Here is a 20,594-nt window from a genome sequence, read left to right on the forward strand (position 1 = left end):
TACTGAACATTATATGATACAATGGCAGAGACAGCAGGTGAAAGGTGATTTATCTTACTGTAGTGTTTGATTGGGAATATACAGCATGAAGGCAGGAAAGAAGAGACATTGGATGCTTAGGAAGCCAGGATATTATTAATGCTGGTGCTACGGATTAGATCAACAGCCAAACTTCCCCCTTGACGCTCATAGGGGATAGAGGTTTCAAGACAACTTGTGATTAGAAGGGGGGGCAGGGGCGTGGGAAAGACACTCAGACACTTGTTGCTATTTATAATAAAGCTAAACTGGGTCCTGCCCAGGAAATCCTCTTCTCTAACCCCAGATGAAAAAGGCATGAGGCAACGTCCTACAGCTCCGCATCAGTTCTTGGAGTGTCTGCAATGAGATGCCAGAGCTCTAGTTAGTTCACAGTATTAGACAGACTGCTAGCTTAGCAGAAACAGGCAAATCCTCTGGCGTGGCTCTACTTATAAAGCCAGACTTTATTATATAAATATAAAAAACTACCTCCACAATGGTCATGAAAGTCTGAGGGCCTGCCGAGACCTTTCCAAACCTTAACCCAGGTGAGGAAACTAGGGATGTTTAACTTGCCTGGAAGAAGATTCACCGTGTGAATGGATGAATAGAATTGGATAAGGCTGATGTACGCTAACATATCATCCTTTTAAAACAAACTGCTGTGTATGAAGTCTTTATATGCCTCTCCTACTGCAAAGAAGTCCCATTAAAGAGAATTAGCCTTTGATCACAGAAACCATGTAATCCTTAAAAGCTTATGTTAAGAACATAAGAATGACCATACCGGGGCAGACCAAGGGCCCATCCAGCCCAGCATCCTGTCTGCCGAGGGTGGCCAATGCCAGGTGCCCCAGAGGGAGTGAACCTAACAGGCAATGATCAAGTGATCTCTCTCCTGCCATCCATCTCCACTCTCTGACAAATAGGTTGTTTTGTTTCAAACCTTTGTTTCAAGATTATGTTTGTTGCCATTTTTGGTACCAAAAAGCATCTGAAATGTATCCCTTACTATTCAGAATATAACACTGTGCTGATGATTGAGTAGAGTTAGCATTTCTGGTTTTAGTGGAGAACCATTAACGTCTCACATAAGCAAAAAAATATATATATATCTTGAAAAGATCTGTAATTAGCACCAAAATGAGGAGCAGACAGGCCCTAAGAAGCTTCCAGTGCTTGCTGGGAGCTGAAGTGCCAGACTTCAGAAGGGGAAGAGTTTGATTATTCAGCTGTCACAGGGAACGCAGCCTATGTTTGGATAAATGAGGAAATTTCTAATGCTATTTGACTTCTGCAGCACCACCCTGTGTCAGCAGTAGAGTTAACACTAATTCAGATTAGCCAATTTAAAAAAAAAATCCAGCATGGATGAACTGAGGTCTAGGTCCAGATTCTGCCCTGCACCAAACAATGTGGGAGGAAGGTGTCCAACCCAGGGAGCATCTTATGCCTCCATGAGAATCATGGAGTAATTGTGCCAGCTCCGGCCCACTGACACATTAAAGCAGCTATGGGGCTGCTCTAATTTATGCCAATTGGCCGAGGTCTTTATGGGATTATACGCAACTGCACTCCATCCTGACCAACACCAGGACAAGGAGTGTGGTGGCCAGTCAGCACAAGAGCTGACTAAGTGAGAACTTCCCCATGACAGGTTAATTCTCAGTTAGGGCTAGATTTGGCCACCTTGCTCTGCCAAAGTGGTACAATCTGGTCCATAATTCAAAAAGTAATTTGTGGGCTGCTCTGTACTGGAAAGTTAGATCAGCATCACTACATGTAAGGGGTGTGAAAAATCCAAACCCTGAGTGATGTAGTTAAGCCAGCCTAACCCCTGGTGTAGACACCGGGAGGTTGACAGAAAAATACTTCCATCAACCTAGCTACTGCCGCTCAGGGAAGTGGATTACCTACAGAATGGGAGTACCCCTCCCATTGTTGTAATAAGTGTCTACTGAAGCACTGTTGCTGTAGCATTTTATGTATAGATGGCCTTAAAATAAAGAAGAAACTGGAAGTAACATTTCTGGAGATACACACTTCGGGTTCCAATGCTGTGAACGCCACCTCTCTCATTTGAAGGTGCTCAAGGTCTTAAGCATCTGCAGGATTAGATCCTTAGACAAGTCAATGTCACATGATTTATTTTAACGCTACACACAAGTGGAAATGTTAGCAGAAAGTTAAGACTCTGTGACTTTGTTTCTAGAGAAAGGAAACGATTAAGTGTCTTAACAGTCCAGAAACCAAGAAACCAACCTGGAAAAAAAAAACCCAAGAACTAAAAATACCATTTACAAATCAAGTTTATAAATGCATTAAACATTAATACTATCAGGTGAAAAGGCTGCATATAAAAATATATATACACATATAAAAACCATCAGACATAGGCTTGTTAGGACTAGAATACAACACTAGAAGGCCTAAGAATAATGCAATTGCTTCTTGATCTCCCTCTTGTGAGAACGTCGCTTCAAAATCCACATGCTACTAGTTGAAACATCCTCTGCAAGAGGCTTCTTTAGAAAGATGGAGTGGGGTTGAGAGATGATCTCTGTGGAGATACCAAAACTGTGGCAGGCTCCTGCTCTCAGAGTGGGACCTCAGAGACTAGTCTCAATTAGTGAGACACCAAGAGCCAACGTGAGAAGAAATCCACAAGGATCCCAAAGTGGTAGAACATTTTTTTGTTGTTTGTTTGTTTTTAAAAAGACAGCCTTTGACTCAAGATCCCACAAGAGATCCCATCAGCTCTTCTGGATTATACATTGAAAAGGCTTTAAAGTGTTATGAGGAAGATTATTTTGTGCACCAGCAAATCATTGCTTTGTTAGACTGCATTGTCTAGGAGACGTGCTCTAGCTGGCTATTTAACCTGAACTACACTGGTGAACTGAGAATATGAAACACGGTACAAAGTGCTCAACTGTTACCCCCTTCTTCCCCACCGCCTGAGGCCTCCTACCTCTTCAATGCTGATTAGAGGAAAAGCCAAGAGGTTGTGATTGACATCTCGTCTGAATTACAAGCAAATCTATTGCATTGATTTGCTACATGTAGTGTGCAAACAGTACAGAAAATGTCCCACGTGGCTGTTTTACAAAACATTAGTTTTCCCTCTACTTTGTAAAGGAAGAGTCTAAAATGACAACGGCCTTGGATGACTGAGCTACGAGCAAGCTTAAAACTGGTCCCCTTACAGTGTGGGCATAGCTGACAGATACTTTCTGTACCATGGCTTCCTACTCCATCAATCCCTGTGCCACTTATGTCACCACAAAAATAGATTCAGACTTTGCTATTAATGGAGAGAGCCCAATACTGTAATTTTTCCTTTACAAAACTAAATCAGACACTAGCAAGCCCTCACAAGCAGGATACGAGATTAAAGAGTCCCACATCCTTTCAAATAAATGCCTTGCACAGCAGGCTTACAAAATCAACAAGTCACTAGATAAAAGGTAAAAAGGTTTGGTAGTTATGATCTGAGAGATCAGTTATTGCCATAAACGGGAAACACTAGAGTATGACTTTCTATTGAGAATATTACAAGCTACACTTCTGCTTTTTGAGCATTAATATTCAGTTTTAACTCAGCAGAACCAAACGGATCTGGATCTTTGATCAAAGTGCAAGTTTGGGCTAAGGCCTCACAGCAAAATATGAAATACGGGCTCCCTAATGCCCATTAGATGTGTCACGGAGATGCACAAAGATCAGAAATCCAGGGACTTGGATGGGCTGGGCTGGAATGACTTCCCATTTTTCCCTGGTGCAAGCAGTGAAATGTTTTCAGTTTGTAACCAGAGCAATGAATCCCTGCTTGCATTGAAGTGGCATCTGTGTGCACAGAAGAATTTAGCAGACTGGAATCATTTGAGGGCTAATAAGAAGTAAGGGGTGCCCAAGGTGTTGTTAACCCCTTCCTTCCCCCTGCCCCCCAACAACTGTGTAGAAGCCAACGATCAAACAGTTCTATGGTTGTGCTTTGATTACATCTTCAGTAAATATGACCTGATTAAAACAGTGCTCGCAACTGCTCCCATCTCCACAAAGCTGCACTTTTTCTGCCCATGACAGACATCCACGAACTATTTCTGACCAGGAGGGTTCTACTTGGGCAAAATGGATAAACCCCCGTAGATTTCTTTCAACTTTCTTAGGGCAGTTAGGTAACTAAGAAACAGTTCGCAACTGAGTGCCTAGCCTGTTCGGAAAGCTCAGTGCCAATCCCTGGGATAAGCAGACCCTAGAGAGGAGTTGGGAATGCAGTTTTTGTCTCTTGATTGGGTTTCCCTTTTGGGCTGCTATTCTGCAGCTGGCATTTTTTCCCCTTTCTGCTATAAATCTGAACGATAGACACATCTGGGTATTTGAAAGGATGCTGCTTTTAAGCTACTTGTACTACAGGTTAATATTTATACTAAGTGCGGGGCTCTATCAGTTTAAAAAAATAGTGCAGATATAAATTTACATGTCAGGAATCTTTTGTTCAAGCAACACTATAACAAACAGAGCAAGTTCCAAAGTGGAGATTAAATGCAGCCCTCTGCAGCCTACTATTATCTATTTTGCATGGGTAATCTAAACCTTTTAGGGAGTAAAACCATGTAGGGAGACTGTTCTTGGCATCCTCAAGACGGATCTGACCCATATTATAAACAAGTTAGTGTGCTATAGACTAGGTGCAGCCCTGTTTATAACTTGGTTCAGACCTCTCTACGCCGGCCAAAAGAAACCAAGTGTAGTTGAGGCTGAACCATAAGGTTTGGATCCAGATCTGACCTTCCACTGCTGGGGACCAGCTGGATCCAGGTTCTGCTTCAAGAGGTTAATACAGTTCTGGTCAACAAGGTAGTAAACACGGGGCCTTTGGTGCTACACCTGGAACAGTTCCCTCAATGTTTCCGTTAGCCAGTTCTAAATATCTGGCAAGTGTTTACTAGGTCTTCCTGAAAAAGGTTTAGTCCGACATTGTGTTCAAAAGCAACCCCAAAGCCAGGTTGCTCGCACGGAGACAATAGCATGACACCAGACAGCGGTAGGATAGCCTCAGAACTCTGGCGTCCCCAGCCTAGGTGAGACTAAGTAACTTATGAAGTGGACAGTACACTTTCCTAGAAGTCGAGCATCTTCATAGCACCTTACTAGTCAGCCCAGGGAATGGCATTCCAAGCTCATCCACTCCTGCGGGGCTAAGGGCAAATCCCATGAAAGTTCAAAGGGGATTCGAGAGGGGGACTGCAGAGCTCTTAGGGCTGGGAGCTCTCTCTAGTACAGACATAATTAAAAAGCTGAGCCCAATTCCTTAATACCAAAGCCAATCCCCTAAACACCACCAGAGTCTTGTAATTTGGTATTAAGGAAGCAGTTTGAACATATGTCGCCAGCTGACTCTCTTTCTGTACAAGAGAGAAAAGATCGAAGCCAAAAACAGATCCAAACCTCCCATCCTGTAACACTTTGTGGAGTTTTCAATCTGATCTCAGATGCAGATGGCAATTTTGCAGACTGACCCCATATTTCTATAATGGAGCAAATCAAAATCCCAGATCCGAAACTCCATGCATGTGCTTTGAGGTGTTCTCCATTGGAGCATGAATTCTAGTACAAAGGAGCAGAACATATTGCTAGGTGCTGTGCTTTTCAAAAAGGAGAGGGGTTTGACCAAACCCCTCAGACTGCAAAAGCAGAAGGAAAGGCAGTTTTGCGTAACATGCCGTCTGGATCTCTTCAAATCCAGATCTCCCTGGGGAAATGCTACATTTCCACTGAATACGGTCATCCGTAGAGTACCTGGGTTGAACGGAGGTCTTTAGAGTAGTGTTAACACTGAAAGGCTGCATTTTTTTTTAAATGCACTTTTAAAGAGAAGGAATTCTTTAGCAGATCGAAAGCTGAAACGTAATCTAAAGGCTAGCACTAAGGGTAAAAATCTGTACAGAAACTTTTAAAAACATCTTCTTAAAAAAATGTGCAAATGGGCCACGACTCCGGAAAAAGAGGCAGCTGTATGCCCTAAGTGACACGGTACAGATCCCTTCAATGTGGAATTGTTAGTAGGCATGGGGAAGCTGAACAGTTCGCGTGCAGAGTCTAGCAGTTGGAGGAGTGCATGCTCCCCAGCTGGCCAGCCGCCAGCATCAGGATGTCTTTCTTCTCCTTGTGGAAACGCAGCTCTTTCCCAGCCAGTCGGGCTTCATCCAGCTCCCTCTCCGTCGAGGACAGCTCTCTGGAAAGGACTCCGGGGATGCTCTGCTCCCTGTTCACCCAGTCCATGGCCATCTGGTTCCTTATGTCGTCATCCAGAGCACGGTGCGAATAGTGAGCCAGCACCTCCTAGTAGGAAGAAATATGACGGGAGCTTATGAATGGTGAGTCACTAAGATCACGTGCATTAGTTAGTAGCATCTGGCTCAGTTGCACATGACAGCATGATGGGAAATGAATGACAGGTCTGGATGAGCACCGAAGCAAAAGGACCAAGAATCCCTTAGGCACCTGCAGTGCTGCTGCCAAAGCAGCACTCAGCCAGTGCCCAGGCCAGCCTTACCTGCCGTGAGCACTGCCTCTCTCGCATGGCTTTGAGGCTGCCATTCCAATGCAACAGCTGGAAGACGGTCATCAGCTCCTGCGAGGGGAAATGGCGGTCAGCTTTGAAGGGCAAGAGTGTCAACGGAAGGAACTGGCGAATCAAGGGAAGGACCGCAATGTACACAGGCAAAATGCTTCTCTAGCATGCAGCTGAAAGCCTGCTTTCTTTACCACAGAGCCCTCAGGAGGCAGTGTTCTCTAGTGGGGAGGGCACTGGACTGGGACACAGGAGACCTACTGTGACCTCGAGCAAGTCACTTCGCCTCCTGCTGCCTCAGTTTCCCCCTCTAAATAAGGATAATGATACTGACCTCCTCTGTAAAGTGCTTAGAGATCAGCGGCTAAGAAGTGCTAGGGCTACGGCTGGTAAGAGGTGGAGACTATTATTATAAGACAGACTAAGGTGCGGACGATAAACAGGAATGAATTAGCCCTTCCTTTCACTTACATTTTTGCCCATCTAGTTACTAAGCCCACAGCAGGGAGGGCTTAGTGGTTAGAGCAGACGACTGGGAGCCAGGACTCCAGGGTTATATTTCCAGGTCACCATGTGGCATTTACAGACCAGTTCTCTTATCTGCAATCCTGGGCAAGTGGCTTCATCTTTCTAGATCTTTTCCCTCACCCGTAAGTTAACCACCTCATGGGGAGCTGAAGCGTCAGGAAGTTTGTGAAGTGCTTTGAACGCCCTGAGTGAAACAGGCTAGAAGCCATTACTGCTACTTAGACAATAAGCTTCCCAGGGCAGGGACCGAGTTATGGGTTTGTACAGTCCTACCACAGTGGACGCTAGACTGACAGGCCCTTCAGCACTATTGCAATATAAATAGATTAGCGATCACAGCAGGCTTACTTAAAGTTGAGGCCATGCTGATAAAGTCCTACAGTACCGAGAGATGAAAAGGGCCATTCATGGAACAACTATTTAAAAGGACAGATGTTATTGTATAGGCTGATCTACCAGCCCAGGGCAATGCCCATGGCTTGCAGAGCTAGACAGAAGACCACTACCAATGATGGGATGGGAAAGATCCTTCAGACTGCTCAATCTTTATGATACCTCTTGTGCCGTAACATCCTCTGTCGGTGCTTCCCTATGCCATTTTCATCCCAGGAACTACTGCACCAGACACTGGTCGGTGATAGTGCAGATCTTGGTTGTAATGGAAACCGGGCAAACGTTTCTCTGATGGCCGCACAAACGCCTTTCCATAAACTCCCACAGAAAGCCAGGCTTCCCACAGACAGTGCAGCCAGAGGACTAGACAGGATGTGGCGTCAGTTTGTGTAAACAGGGCTATTAATATAAACACTTTTATCCTCCCGCTACAGAATGTTACCATTCAAGGGAGAGCAGCAGGGCAAAAAGTCAGCATCAGGGAAGTTTGCCTACAGCAGAGAGTTCCAAATAAAAAAATAAGTTATGGGCTTAAGGCGCCTGCCTACATGCGTGAAGCTGCCAAGCTCCTTTGAGCATCTGGCAACTGAAAGTAGGGTCTATTTCTCCCCTTCTGAGAATCATATTCCTGAATCCGGACAAATCAGCTACTAGTGGGGAGAGTGTAAAGTCCCTGTTTCAGGTTTCCAGTGACAGTAATATCTGTACTTCCATAAAGGGTCTTTCCCCCCCAAGGATCTCAAAGCACTTGAAAAAACAATTAAACCTCAGAATACCCGAGAGGCAGATGGCCCCATCAAACAGAGAAGGGAACATGCAGAAAGATGTGGCAACAAGTTACATGCACAATTGGGAACAGAGTCCCAATTCTGTGTGCCCACTGCTCTAGCCATTGCACAAGCCTCCCTCCCAATGACAGGGAATAAACCCCAGAAAAGCCTCGGCTCCCAAAGCATCATCTACACTGATTAAAGGTGTAACTATGAGATATGGGGATGTCTACACTGGAGCTGGAGATGTAATTCCCAGTTCAAGCGATGTACATTATGCTAGCTCTGACTGAGCCAGCACATAGCACTGTAGCCACGACAGTGGGACAAGCTACAGTCCCGACAGAGACCCCAGGTACGTACTTGGGCACCTAGCCAGACCAACCAGTGCCACTGTGGCTACAATGTTATCAGAGGGGTAGCTGTGTTAGTCTGGATCTGTAAAAAGCGACAAAGAGTCCTGCGGCACCTTATAGACTAACAGACGTATTGGCTACACTGCTATTCTTAGCATGCTGACTCGATCAAAGCTAGCACACACATATCTACCTGAGCTGGAGATTACATCTGCCACTGCAGACGTACCCCAGGTAACCAACTAAGATGATCTCAAGGATTTCAAGACTTCCGTATGCCTAATTCTATACACTTACATAGTGCCTTTCATCCAAATACCTTCAGATGCTTTGAAATGGAAATAGCTAGCCCATTTATGTTCAGAGAGGAGAAAATGACAACAGGTGAAATGACTTGCCCAAGGTGTCTCAGAAAATCAGTGGAAGAGCTGGGAATAGAACCCGGAACTCCTAGTCCTCTAACCACTAGACCATGTTGCTTCTTGCATTACCAATATATTCCAATACTGAAGGCATTGCACATGAAGCATGCACAACCCCTTCCACAATACTGGTCTATGTGAGCGTGTCAAGAGCTGTTTTAATCAAAGGGGAGCCCAAAACAGAACACTGCATAATCCAGGTATGGTTGAACTTTGGAAGGCTTGAAAAATCCTGGTCTGGATTCTGTGGCTGGAGCTCCTATCTAGCACTAAGGGTATAGCAACACAAAAGCCATAGCAGCACGTGCTTTCTGAATGCACAGACCTGGTACATTCTGTAGCACTGAATGATGTAACTAGAAGATTTTTTTTTTTTTTTTAAACTACTTTAATCAAGACTGGAGCAGGGAATCAAGTTATGAATAGTACCTGAAACTCTAACATTGACTTCCCCTTGTTGGATTCCAGCATGAAACGGAAAGCACCAATTCCAGTGTTCGGGTTATCGGCTTCTTCTCGATTACCCTGCAACAAAGAGTAATATTAAAGAATTACAACCCCAAAACAGAAAAAGGCAACCACACAGCTGGCAAGCGGTGTTCCCACATGGCTCTGCTGCTATTAGTCAGACATTTTCAGGCTCCACAGACTGTTTGTTTGTACTCTGATAAGGCAAACTTTAACCACCTTGAATGTTTCACAGATTCTACAAACATGGAAGAGATTTTGAACTCCTCCAACTCTCAGTAAACAGTGTGCTCTTGCTAGGAGATGTCCCAGGACAGAAGCGATCAGGACAAGACAAAAGCCAATGACTGGTCTCCATCTTGGAGAAACATGATGATACTTTACAGCAGCCGTAGCTAGATGAGGAGTGCTCAGAGGTGCTTTGGAATTAACTGGATTCAGGTGGACAACGTGAAACCTGAGATTTGAACAGGGAATCTTGGAACACCCAGAAAATGTAGTATCTGTGACCTGATCGACCAGCGGACCCTCCGCAGTCATGCCCACGGGAGGTCCGCTGCTCCCGCGGGCGCCTCCCGGGCATGACTGCTTGGGGCGGCCAAATTGCTAGAGCCGCCCCTGCCTGATGCTCTGGGCAGATTTCCTCATGCATACTTCCACAGACTTCTGTGTGAACTATGAGGGCTTATATTTTCAAGAGTCATAGAAATGTATGGGCTGGAAGAGACCTCAAGAGGCCATTTACTCCATTCCCTTGTGCTGAGGCAGGATTAAGCAGACCTAGACCATCCCTAATAGGTGTTTGTCCAACCAGTTCTTAAAAGCCTCCAAGTTTATCTAGTGTGAGGGACCAGTGACCATTTTAATGTCTTTTGGACCACCAGGATCACCACTAAAGTCCAGCAATACCAGCTTTCCAGGAGATATACAGCAGTAGGTTAGGTGTTAGGTTCACTCCCTCTGGGGCACCTGGCATTGGCCACTGTCGGTAGACAGGATACTGGGCTAGGTGGACCTTTGATCTGACCCAGTACGGCCGTTCTTATGTAGTATTTTCCTAGCTTCAGTAGTTGATGAGGTAACAGGTCTTAAAGGTCACACTGTGCATGCCTGTTGTATCTTGTACTTGTTGAATAGCATATTAGCCAGTCACCTCATAGGATCTATGCAAATTTTGACCATGATTTCAATGCAAACTGTTTCATGCTCTTGGCACAAGACAGGGGACTGAATTTGACTTCCAAGTCCCTTCCAGCGCTACATTTCTATGAGCGGATGCTATCTTTCGGTAACATTTAGGATTGTAAGATTGTTTCAAGGTTCACAGAGTAGTTTGGGTTCCATTAGGTGCTGTCTGAATGCACAGTAAAGACTCATTCTGACAAAGTATGATTTTGGCTCTAGGAAGCTTAACATGCCTACCACCAAGTATTTAAACAGGTACGGCTTTGTAATGCACCTGGTTTAAATAATGAGGCTGCACACAACAACAGGCTGATCAGAGAAGCTCCACACCCCAAGAGTTCATCAGGCTTGAACACTGCAGGCTCAGTAACGGAAAGGAGTTATCTTGCTCCAGGCCCAGTGAGCACCAGGAAGTCAGACACCTTTTTTGAAACAGCAAGGTGCAGTTATGTGTTACATTTTGGAGGAACAGTGCCTTGTAAAGTCCTAACAATTTCCCTCCTCTCCCCCCCAATGCACTTAGAGAAACTTTTTTGATGTTAGTCTTGTTTTTCAGAGCCTATCCCTATAAAAGTACACAGGATCCCAGATAGGTGGCAACCTTACATTGATTGTAACATCTATGGCAGAGAAGTCACCATGTAATAAAATGTTCCTGTTTTTAAATCACATGCTCCACTTTTGTGTCATCAAGCCCTATTACCATGAATCAGGGAAAGATTTTCAAAAGCTCTACGGGATTTAGAGCACAAATCACCTTGAAAGTCAATGGAGCTGGTGCCTAGTTCCCTTAGGCTCTTTTGACAATCCCATCCTGCAGGCATTCCAAGTAATACCACATGGAACCCACTATACTCCAGCAAGTTATTATTCACCTTTATCTTCTGCAGAAGAAAAATAAGAGAGACTATCTAGCCAATCTTTCTTGGGTTACTGGTAGTACCAGACATGGGCAGGCACTGAGTAAGCCAGTCTTTCATTTTAGCTCACATAAAAGCAGTTCTATACAAGAGAGAATTGAGACATTTTTATATTTAAAAGAAACTTGGCCAGAATTGGAGGAAAGGGCGTGAAGTGCTTCTCCTGGAAGCAGAGTAAGTTTGGAGTTAACAGGCCCTCAACAGTGGGAATGCTGAAAACATTAAGAGCTAAATGGTGCTCTCCGATACACCAGTCCAAAGTAAGTCTGCTGATCTAACTGGATGCAGATTTAACTCCAAGTGCAGGGCTGAGAGGACAGCTGGAGAAGGGAGTTTGAATCCAGGAAGGGAACAGTTTGAGAGAAAACAAGAATTAGAGTAACAGTTTATTTTTATTTTTAGTATTTCTGTATCATTCCAAGAATCACTGGAAAACCTGCCATAAGGGTTTCCAGATGCAAAAGAAATTTCCCTTCTCATAGATTTATGAGACTTTCCAACCAGTCTGTCCCTATCAACTGCAACGGTCAAGACATTCAAAGCCCTTACGTTGAAAGACGCCAAGGCTTCCGAGACACTCTTCTCAATGAACTCATCTGTGATCCTCCGGGAGGGGTGCTCGTTAAAGACAGAATTCATTAGTGCAATCTTCGCAGCGCTCCGCCTGGCTTCAGCCTTTGTCGGACAGAACTGGGGACAGACATACATGCCATCAGAACAGAAAAGCAGAGGCGGCTGAGATCAGTTAAGGCCGACACACTCCAAAGTTCTCCCCGCACATACGAAATGGCTGTTAAGTGGCAGTTGTTGTGGAGTGCTGGAAAGCTATTTTCTCAGACATCCTGAAGTCATTAGGAGTGTGTTTTAAACCACAGCAAGCCCAGCCATACTGAATGCAAAAAAAATTAAACTAGAAGTTGAAGTCAGCACATACTATGTGGACATGGAAATACCACCAACTGGATTGCCAACAAAATTAATTATCTTAAAACCAAAACACAGCCATCCTTCTCTAAACACGAGGGCTACGCTGCGGGATGGGGAGGCAGCTCAGCTGCTGGAATTGTTTCTTTTGGATGCCTTCTTCAAACCAAGACTAGAGCATAACTCTGCCTTAAGCCACTGCAGGAAAGGAATCCGAAATGCAATCAAGACCTTGTGTGATTTTTGGACTTTAATCTTTCTGGTTAAGTATTTGGATTGGACCTTTTCCTTTGCAACAAACGAAAGCCAGCGGCTATTGATCAAGCCTTATTAGTTTGGCTGCCAAACTTTTCTGAGCATCTTGGGAGGAGACACTGGATCGAATTCAGAGCTGTATTTGGGATTGAAACGTTACTGAAGTTCATTGTCTCTAGAATTCACACTGTAACCGTACTCAACTACTTAACCCTGTAAAGAATAAGGCATATAACTTAAGGCAAATATTGCTATACAACAGTTATGCTAACACTTGCCAATTGCCTTAGATGCCATGTATGCAACCTCACTATTTGCAGAATCTCTATTAATTCCCTGCAGTGAGTGTAGGGAGTATGTAATCCTGGGGTAAGATAGCTAAAGCAAATCTCAAGCTAAAGATAACCACTGCACTTACCATGTAGAACTAGGTTGGGTTGGATTTATCCCTCTACTATGGGTCTGGATCCCTCTGTGTTTTGGGGCTCCCAGAAAATCTCCAGCACCCACCCCTCACAGCGAGGAATTTGATTCCATTAGAATGGGGACTTGAGGGAATTGATAGACTCCCCTCGGTCAGTTCTATAGAGAATGAGCTCCGTAGCTAGAGCCACTCAAGTCTCTGTAGCCATGTGGTCCTACCTGGAAGCTGCCAAAGCAGCTCCCCCCAGGCAACGTGACATAGCAGACATAAGGGGGGCTGTTGGAAGGGACCATCTCGTACACCACCAGGGCTCCGTTTTTCAGATCAGCACCACGTGACTGCTTCATCTGCCAGAACTCCTGAAGAGCTTCCACAACGTTCACTGAAGATATAGAAGTCAGGGGAAAAAAAAGTTAAGGACGGATATCAGAGAGAGACATGGTCTTTTCATACCGCAAAAATTGAGTGCAGGAAACGGAGCCTGAGCAACTGGTTTTACTGCTCCCCACTTGCGATTGCTGGTCTACAGAAACGGAGAGTCACTTGCACATTAACACACATGGAGCTGTACCAATATGACAGCAGGGTCCCTCCCCATGGAGCTAACAACCCAATTCTGAGAATGGTCAACTTCAAGCAGAATTGTACGTGCTCAGCACCCCTAGACCCAGGTTCTAATCTTGAGACACAACAGTCTGAACATACAGTGAGTGAGTTAAAAGGCAAGGCTTTAGGTAGTGAAATTTTCCTCTCAGAGAAAGCTGGTGGGGTGGGAAGACCGAAAGGCTCTTGGAAGAGTATTTTAAAGAAGGGATCTGAGTTAATAAGGGAAGAAATCAGCAATGTCTTTTTCCTAAAGGCAATCTATATTGGTAGTGATGTGTTTGCCCATGCTTGGGCCAATCAGCTGGGCTGTCAGTGTCGGGAATCGGACTGGATGCGATTCTTCAGACATTTAAGACCACAAAAGATTCTGCAGTGTTCAAGTGGTACTGTGCGGCAGGTTGCAGGGCTAATGAGAGCAAATAATAACCTGACTGACCTGCCCTGGCACTAAGATGCCCAATAGAAATCACCTGCCCTTAAGTCAGACATTTCATGTCCAGTTTGAGGTGGTCACTGTTTTATGAAGCTGCACAGAGGGCTCATTCAGAATTCAATCCTTACCTAATTGCACTGACATTTGGGTGGGAATGGAGAAGCCTCATTTAAGAATCATGACTGCCTTTCTGAATGGGAGGAGGTATAATTGAATGGTGAATCACACACTTAAATAAGGAATATCATTTTTAGTAGACGTGTTTTGTTGTTGTTTTTTTTTCCATTCATGTCAGGAAACCAGAGTCTAAAGTTTTAACCCTGGCTTACTTTGGCAATTATGGTCCTTTCAGGATAAGAGCCAGTCTTTAACAGTCTTCTAGATATTCCTTAAATAAGTAGAACATTTGCCATACTAGATTCAAGCAGATATCCTGCCCCTGCCTAAGGACAATACCCCAGTGCTTCAGAAATCCCACTATGCACCCAACTAACTGTGCAGGGCTGCACCTGGCAGAAAGATTGCTTCCTAACTTCTATGGTGATAAGCTTGTGGCCAGGAGCATGAGAGCCAATTGCTCTTATCTTTGCATAAGTGCAGGAATTACAAACAGTCATCAACATTATCCAGGATTCCCTGCAGCTCTGAATTTCAGGTGCTGAGAGGGAAGAAGCATTTCCTTTTATTTGTGCTAAATGTATCTGCCCTTAACATTAGAGCAATTCCTCCTGCCACTGCCGGGATCCCACAGCTTCCATCAAAATCCTGAGTCTGAAAATTCTCTCTAAGCTATTTTCTACACTAAATAATTCTAGGTTTTTGCGATATCTAGTTGTAGGAAAATCCTCTCCTAACCCATCTTCGTTACCCTTCTCTGGGCCTTTTCCAACCTCAGTTATCACTTTGAAATGAAGCAATGTACAAAATGAATTAGAGTAACATTTTGTGCACAAAAGAGTGCTACTGGAAAGAAGAGTTAGGCCCTTCCATGCGGAATCCTGCTAGCGAGTTATTCCAGTTTCTTTTACAGAAAGACAGAACAAGCAAGAGGACTCCCCTGGTTACAGAAATCCCCCCATGGGAATGTGACAAGACGGAAGATCAGTTGGTGACACACAAAGAGGACCACGCTAGGTACTTCAAGCTGTCCAGCTAAACATTTTATTAGCCCACAAACTGTGCTGTAACACTTTAGGTTTTCAGCCATGAAGTTTTCAGGATAAGAGAACTAGCTTTATCTTATTGCCTCTGAAGTTATTAGTTTCATTAGCTTCCTGCAGAATGGAACCAACAGGATAGTTACCCAAAGTTTCTTACTAAAACATTTTGCCCGCCTGCCTCAGATGCAGTGTTTCAGGGAGTTAGTTAATAACGAGCACTTGGCTTGGATCACTTTCAAGTTTGGAGTATGGATTTTTCCTTAAATACACAACATGGGGGCAGCTTTAAACCCGAGAGTTACAGGGAAACATATACAATCTATGTGGTTCCTGGCCAGCCCGACAGCACACCAGCCTGAGCATGGAATTCAAACATGGGCAAGCAGATTCCCTTTCTACTGACAAGATAAATCCTGCATATAATCCCCCACGGGGAGCCAGAGACAATGCCTTATTCAACAAACAGTTTGACACCCCGTTTGGCACAGGGCAACTGAATCTTTGCAGCGATGACCGAATACCAGCAACTTCGCAAATGAAAAACTGAAATTAAGCCACTTCAAGCATCATGAAAAGGCTGAAATCACCCCCCTTGTTATTATGAATATTCAAAACAATAAAAAGTTTGTTAATTTAGTTAAGACAAGAAACTGGATGCTAAGCGCCTGAGTGGAGGTAACAAGGAGACACTGTTTAGCCAGTGCATGGGACTTGAGTTTTCAGTGTGAGACAAGCTCCTTTTTATGTTGCACACTGCTTATTTGTTTTGCAGGGTGCTTTGTTAGCAACTGGAGCATTAGGTCTGGCAGCTGAGGAGTATCCAAGAGGTTCTCTCTCATGGACTGAAATCAGTGCTTCCAGCCCAACAGAGAATGGGGGTGATTTAAAAAGAGAGAGGAGCTTATAGTATTCCTTGAATATGCATAGAGAATATTCCCATCTGTCTTTTCCCTTTCAGCATAGTTACAGCTGAACAGCGCTATGAAGGCCACGCCACCATGCATATTTATCAGGTACTAAGTGCTTAGCCAGTGGAGTGATCTTTCAGCCAGTCGGACGGCAAAGAGCATTTGTTCACAGCGGCATACAGATTCTGGAGGGAAGACAACTTCCATCTTGTATTTGTTCTGGGTAGCAATCTTCAGCTCTTTGCCTAACTAGAGTTCTCAAAACCCATCACCGATTCACCCCCATCCTCCCTAAGAGACCGTGCTTGAAATGGGTGGATTCATATTGTTCAGAGTTAGGGTGACCAGATGTCCCGATTTTATACAGCCAGTCGTGATTTTTTGGTCTTTTTCTTAGATAGGCTCCTATTACCCCCCACCCCCGTCCTGATTTTTCACATTTGCTGTCTGGTCACTCTATTCAGAGTTCTGCTGCTGCCGTGTGAGTTAACAGGAGAAGGAGTGGGGAGACAGGAAAAATCAAAAGCCACAAGGAAAGAGGACTGGAGGTTCTGATTCAAAGAGGATGTAAAATAACATCTGTGTTGCAAGCCAGAAGTTGGATGAGTATTTTGGCTGTGACCCTTAAAGAAACAACTGAAGATGCTGAGTTGTCCAGTTTTCCATTAAAATATTAAAACTTATGAGCAGGCCCAGCCCTGCTCACAACTTATGATGAGTAGGTTCAACATTGAAAAGCGTCATTAAGATCAGCTTTTTGAAGACTCCTAGTGGCAGCCAGAATACTACAGAAAATGTAGTCATTTGAGACACTGCTTGACTGGGAGAGAGGGCCAACTGAATCAAATGGTACATTAATTTAGTGCAGAAATGATGTGTCGTGTTTTGAGCAAGGGATCACGTTAGGACAACTCAGTTATATTTGCTGCTGACTTGCTGTAGGACCCTGGAGGGTTGTTTTCAATCTATGCCTCAGTTTCCCTGTCTCTAACCAGGGATGTCACCAGGAGGTTGCCAGGTTTATTTTAATATTTCAAGTGCCCTAAGATCCTATTGCACTAGTCGTGATAGAGCATATACATGGCTCCTTACAACTTTAGGACATGTTCCCACACCCAGAACAGTTTACCATATAAGTGAGAATGTGAAGCAAAGCAGAGCACTTGGGGTTTGAGAAGACACAAGCATCTTGAAATGAAAAAGGGAGAAGATTGTTGGGATTTGAGAAAGGATTTGACAGAACAGAGGGGCCGCGAGGCAGATGATGTATCATCTTTCATCTTGCATACAAGACACCAGTACTTAGCCAAAGGAATTTTAACACATTTGAGAACAGCAAACACTGGGTCAACATTGACACTGGCAGCAAGAGGTCCAATCAAAATCCCTTTTCAGCATTTATGACCATCACCCGTGGGGGAACGGGAAATGCCACGCACACATGCCCCCCATCCAGAGAAACGCACTGACTCTACAGAGTACTACATGGAGCAAAAGCTTTTCTCCCTTTTCAAAACTTAACCAGTAGAAAAGCAGCAGTTCCCACTTAGCTTTGTTACTTAAAGCCAGGACACGAAGAGATGTAGCCCAGTCACACATATATAGAGTGCTTTGGCCATCAGTCATATCAATTGTTTATTGCCTTGGAGCGTAGACCCTGGTCCCTGTATTGTGTATATGATAGCACATCTGACTCGCATATTTAATAAGGAAGAGTAAATGATTCCACATGGTGCTGAAATGCTTCTGAGCCAGACGAGCAGCAGTTCCATTGCATTCAACTCACATAACGTCTGCCAAGCATTTATCAGTTAGGATGTGTACAACTGCATCTACTGGACCTGCCGCCATAACCGGAACTCGGGAACTCAAACCAGTTGCAAAGCATCTCCAGATGGGTGGGGAGAAGGATACTTAAACCTCAGATTTTATTGGCACAAAGGTGGAATCATCTTTATTGCTTCCACATTTCTTGAGGACCAGGTTGCATGTGCAGGAGACTCAGCTTTGAGGCTTCCTGGGAGTGCTTTCATATGAATTGGGAGCATCTGAGGCAATACTTGGAGTCCTCAGGCTGGGGTGTGGTGTAGTTAACTCTCCCATAGCAGCCCACTTTAGTGCAGACATACAGCTAGTCACTTCTTCCACTCACTGTGGTGGTGAAAAGAATCGCCTGTAGCTGCAGGTAAGCTGGGCAGGGAGCGGGTTCTCATGGAAAATACAGTCACTTAGAATGCAAGCGTGGGGGTGGGAAAAATGGAAATCATCAGTATGGCCAGCAAAACACCCTTCATAGCTGCCCTGTGGGTGTGAAAGAGCCTTTTGTCAGGCACTAACCAGAGAGTAAAGGTCTCATACACATGCTCAGGACCCAACCATTAACAGACACAGAGCTGTCAAACAAAACCTTACTCCTCTGACAGAGAGATTAGTAACTGGCGTACATTTACGTAGCAAGTTACAGAAGCACCAGGAGTTTGAAACCTACCTATCTTCAAACATAGTAAAGAATTGTTCCAGATCCTACACCTAATCCTCTTCCCCAACATTCCTGCCCCTCTGCCAGTCTTATAGTGACATGTATCTATTTTTTCCAGGCCTAAGTTTTCAAAAACTAGTGATTTCAATTGACCAACCTGAGACACATTAAAGGGACTTGATTTTCAGACAGCAGATGGCTCAGCACGGTGTGAAACACAGGCCCTTTTAGGTGTCTCAGGTTGGGCACCCAGGCAAACCCCAGGCAAAAACAAAGGACCAAACAGGGGGAAGAGTGCAACTGACATGATGCAAAGTACTATCAACTGCAGGTGGTGAAACAGAACCATCAGCTGTTTGCCAAAAGAGCTGTCCCTTACAAGTGACCCTTAAGTTCAGGGAAACAAGTTGTGTTGTTTTTTTTTAAATACATTATAAGAGAAGAGCAAACACATTACCAATGTCTTCTGGTCACTTCCAATCCCCTGGTTCACCTCTGCCACATACATCCCTGAGTGTAAGGGGATCCCCAGCCCCAGGAGCCCTCAGTTAGTAATCAGGATGGAGTAGCAGGTCTCTTTCCTCACCTTCACTCTATCCCCAAGCACAGGGAGTCCCCACTCTGAAGGGACGGCGGAGTGTGGGGGGGCTCTCCCAGCTCCCCACTTCAACAGTCACACTGCTTGGGGGGGACGGGACCCGGTCCCCAGGAACAAGGCGGCCCTGCAGTGTGGGGGGCTCCATCCACTTCCCTGAGGGAACGGGGGATCCCCACTGTATGTGTGGGGGGGGAGCTATTAGGGATCCCAGTGCTCGGGGCAGGGGGACAGTCCCCCCCCTCACCCAGCCGGGCCCTAGCGCTGCGTACAGGGGGTTTAGCTCCCCCAGGGTTGGGGGGTCCCAGCCCCCTCACGCAGCCCGGCTGTAGCGCTACGCGCCGGGGGCCCTGCCCACCCGGGCTGGGGTGTCCCTCGCACGGGGGGTGCCGGGCACCGGGGCGGCCCCCCGGCTCCCCTCACTCACCTCGGCCGTAGCCCTGCGTGTGCTTGGCGAAGCTGCGCACCACCGCCTCCACCGCCTCGCGCAGCACGGCCGGGGGCCCCGCTCCGCCCGGCGAGGCCCCCGGGCCCGGCAGCCCCGGAGGAGGCGGCGGCGGCAGCACCAGCGCCGGGGGCGCCGCCGGCAGCGGGGGAGGAGCGGGGGGCGGAGGGGCCGAGGCCGCCGCCGCCGCCGCGGGGGCCCCGGTCACCCCGGGGCGCAGGGAGCGCAGCGTCCCCACCCCGGGCTGCAGCCGCTGGGCGCGCACCGACTCCATCATCATCGCCGCCGCCTGTCGGCCTCCGTAGCCTGCCCCGACTGAGCCGAGGCGGGGGCTGCGCGGCCCCGGGGCTGCCACTCACAAGGCGGGCAGGGGGGGTGGGCGGGCCCTGCAGGATGGGGAAGCCAATCGCAGCGCAGAGCTCCGGGGAAGAGGCGGAGAATTAGAAGATATTGACCAATCACAGAGCTGATTCCCAAAGGAGTGGGCGGGGGCTGAAAGTGATCCGTCCAATCAGAGCTCGTCTGCCCAGAGATGAAGAAGATGAGAGGGTGGCCGAATCAAATGAGAGTATTCCCAAGAGAGGGCGGGATTTGAAGGAGATATACCCAATCACAGCCCGGATCTCTAACGATGACTGAAGAGCGAACGAATCAAAAGGCATATTATCAATTGAGGTGGCGGGGACTTCTCTAGTTGCCCAACCAGCGGCCTGGCTGGTAGAAAG

At 45.9% G+C, this 20,594-nt stretch overlaps 1 protein-coding gene across 3 annotated transcripts in view; it reads right to left on the minus strand.

Moving 5' to 3' along the window:
- LIX1L (limb and CNS expressed 1 like) overlaps positions 1-20,594 on the minus strand; it is a 24,504-nt gene continuing 3,910 nt past the window's right edge. Inside the window, exons 1-6 of one of the 3 annotated variants that reach the window (XM_044990945.1) lie at positions 19,852-20,195; positions 13,462-13,625; positions 12,190-12,330; positions 9,497-9,592; positions 6,581-6,658; positions 1-378 (exon numbers count right to left, since the gene is read on the minus strand). In XM_044990945.1, the coding sequence (XP_044846880.1) occupies positions 316-378; positions 6,581-6,658; positions 9,497-9,592; positions 12,190-12,330; positions 13,462-13,625; positions 19,852-20,149 (840 nt within the window). In that variant the 5' untranslated portion in view covers positions 20,150-20,195 and the 3' untranslated portion in view covers positions 1-315. Of the gene's footprint in view, positions 379-2,312; positions 6,367-6,580; positions 6,659-9,496; positions 9,593-12,189; positions 12,331-13,461; positions 13,626-19,851; positions 20,196-20,594 lie in introns of those variants that run through there. The other 2 variants (XM_044990944.1, XM_044990946.1) reach the window with 2 other exon arrangements.

The sequence above is a fragment of the Mauremys mutica genome, chromosome 17, assembly GCF_020497125.1.
Source record: "Mauremys mutica isolate MM-2020 ecotype Southern chromosome 17, ASM2049712v1, whole genome shotgun sequence".
Lineage (NCBI taxonomy): Eukaryota > Metazoa > Chordata > Testudines > Geoemydidae > Mauremys > Mauremys mutica.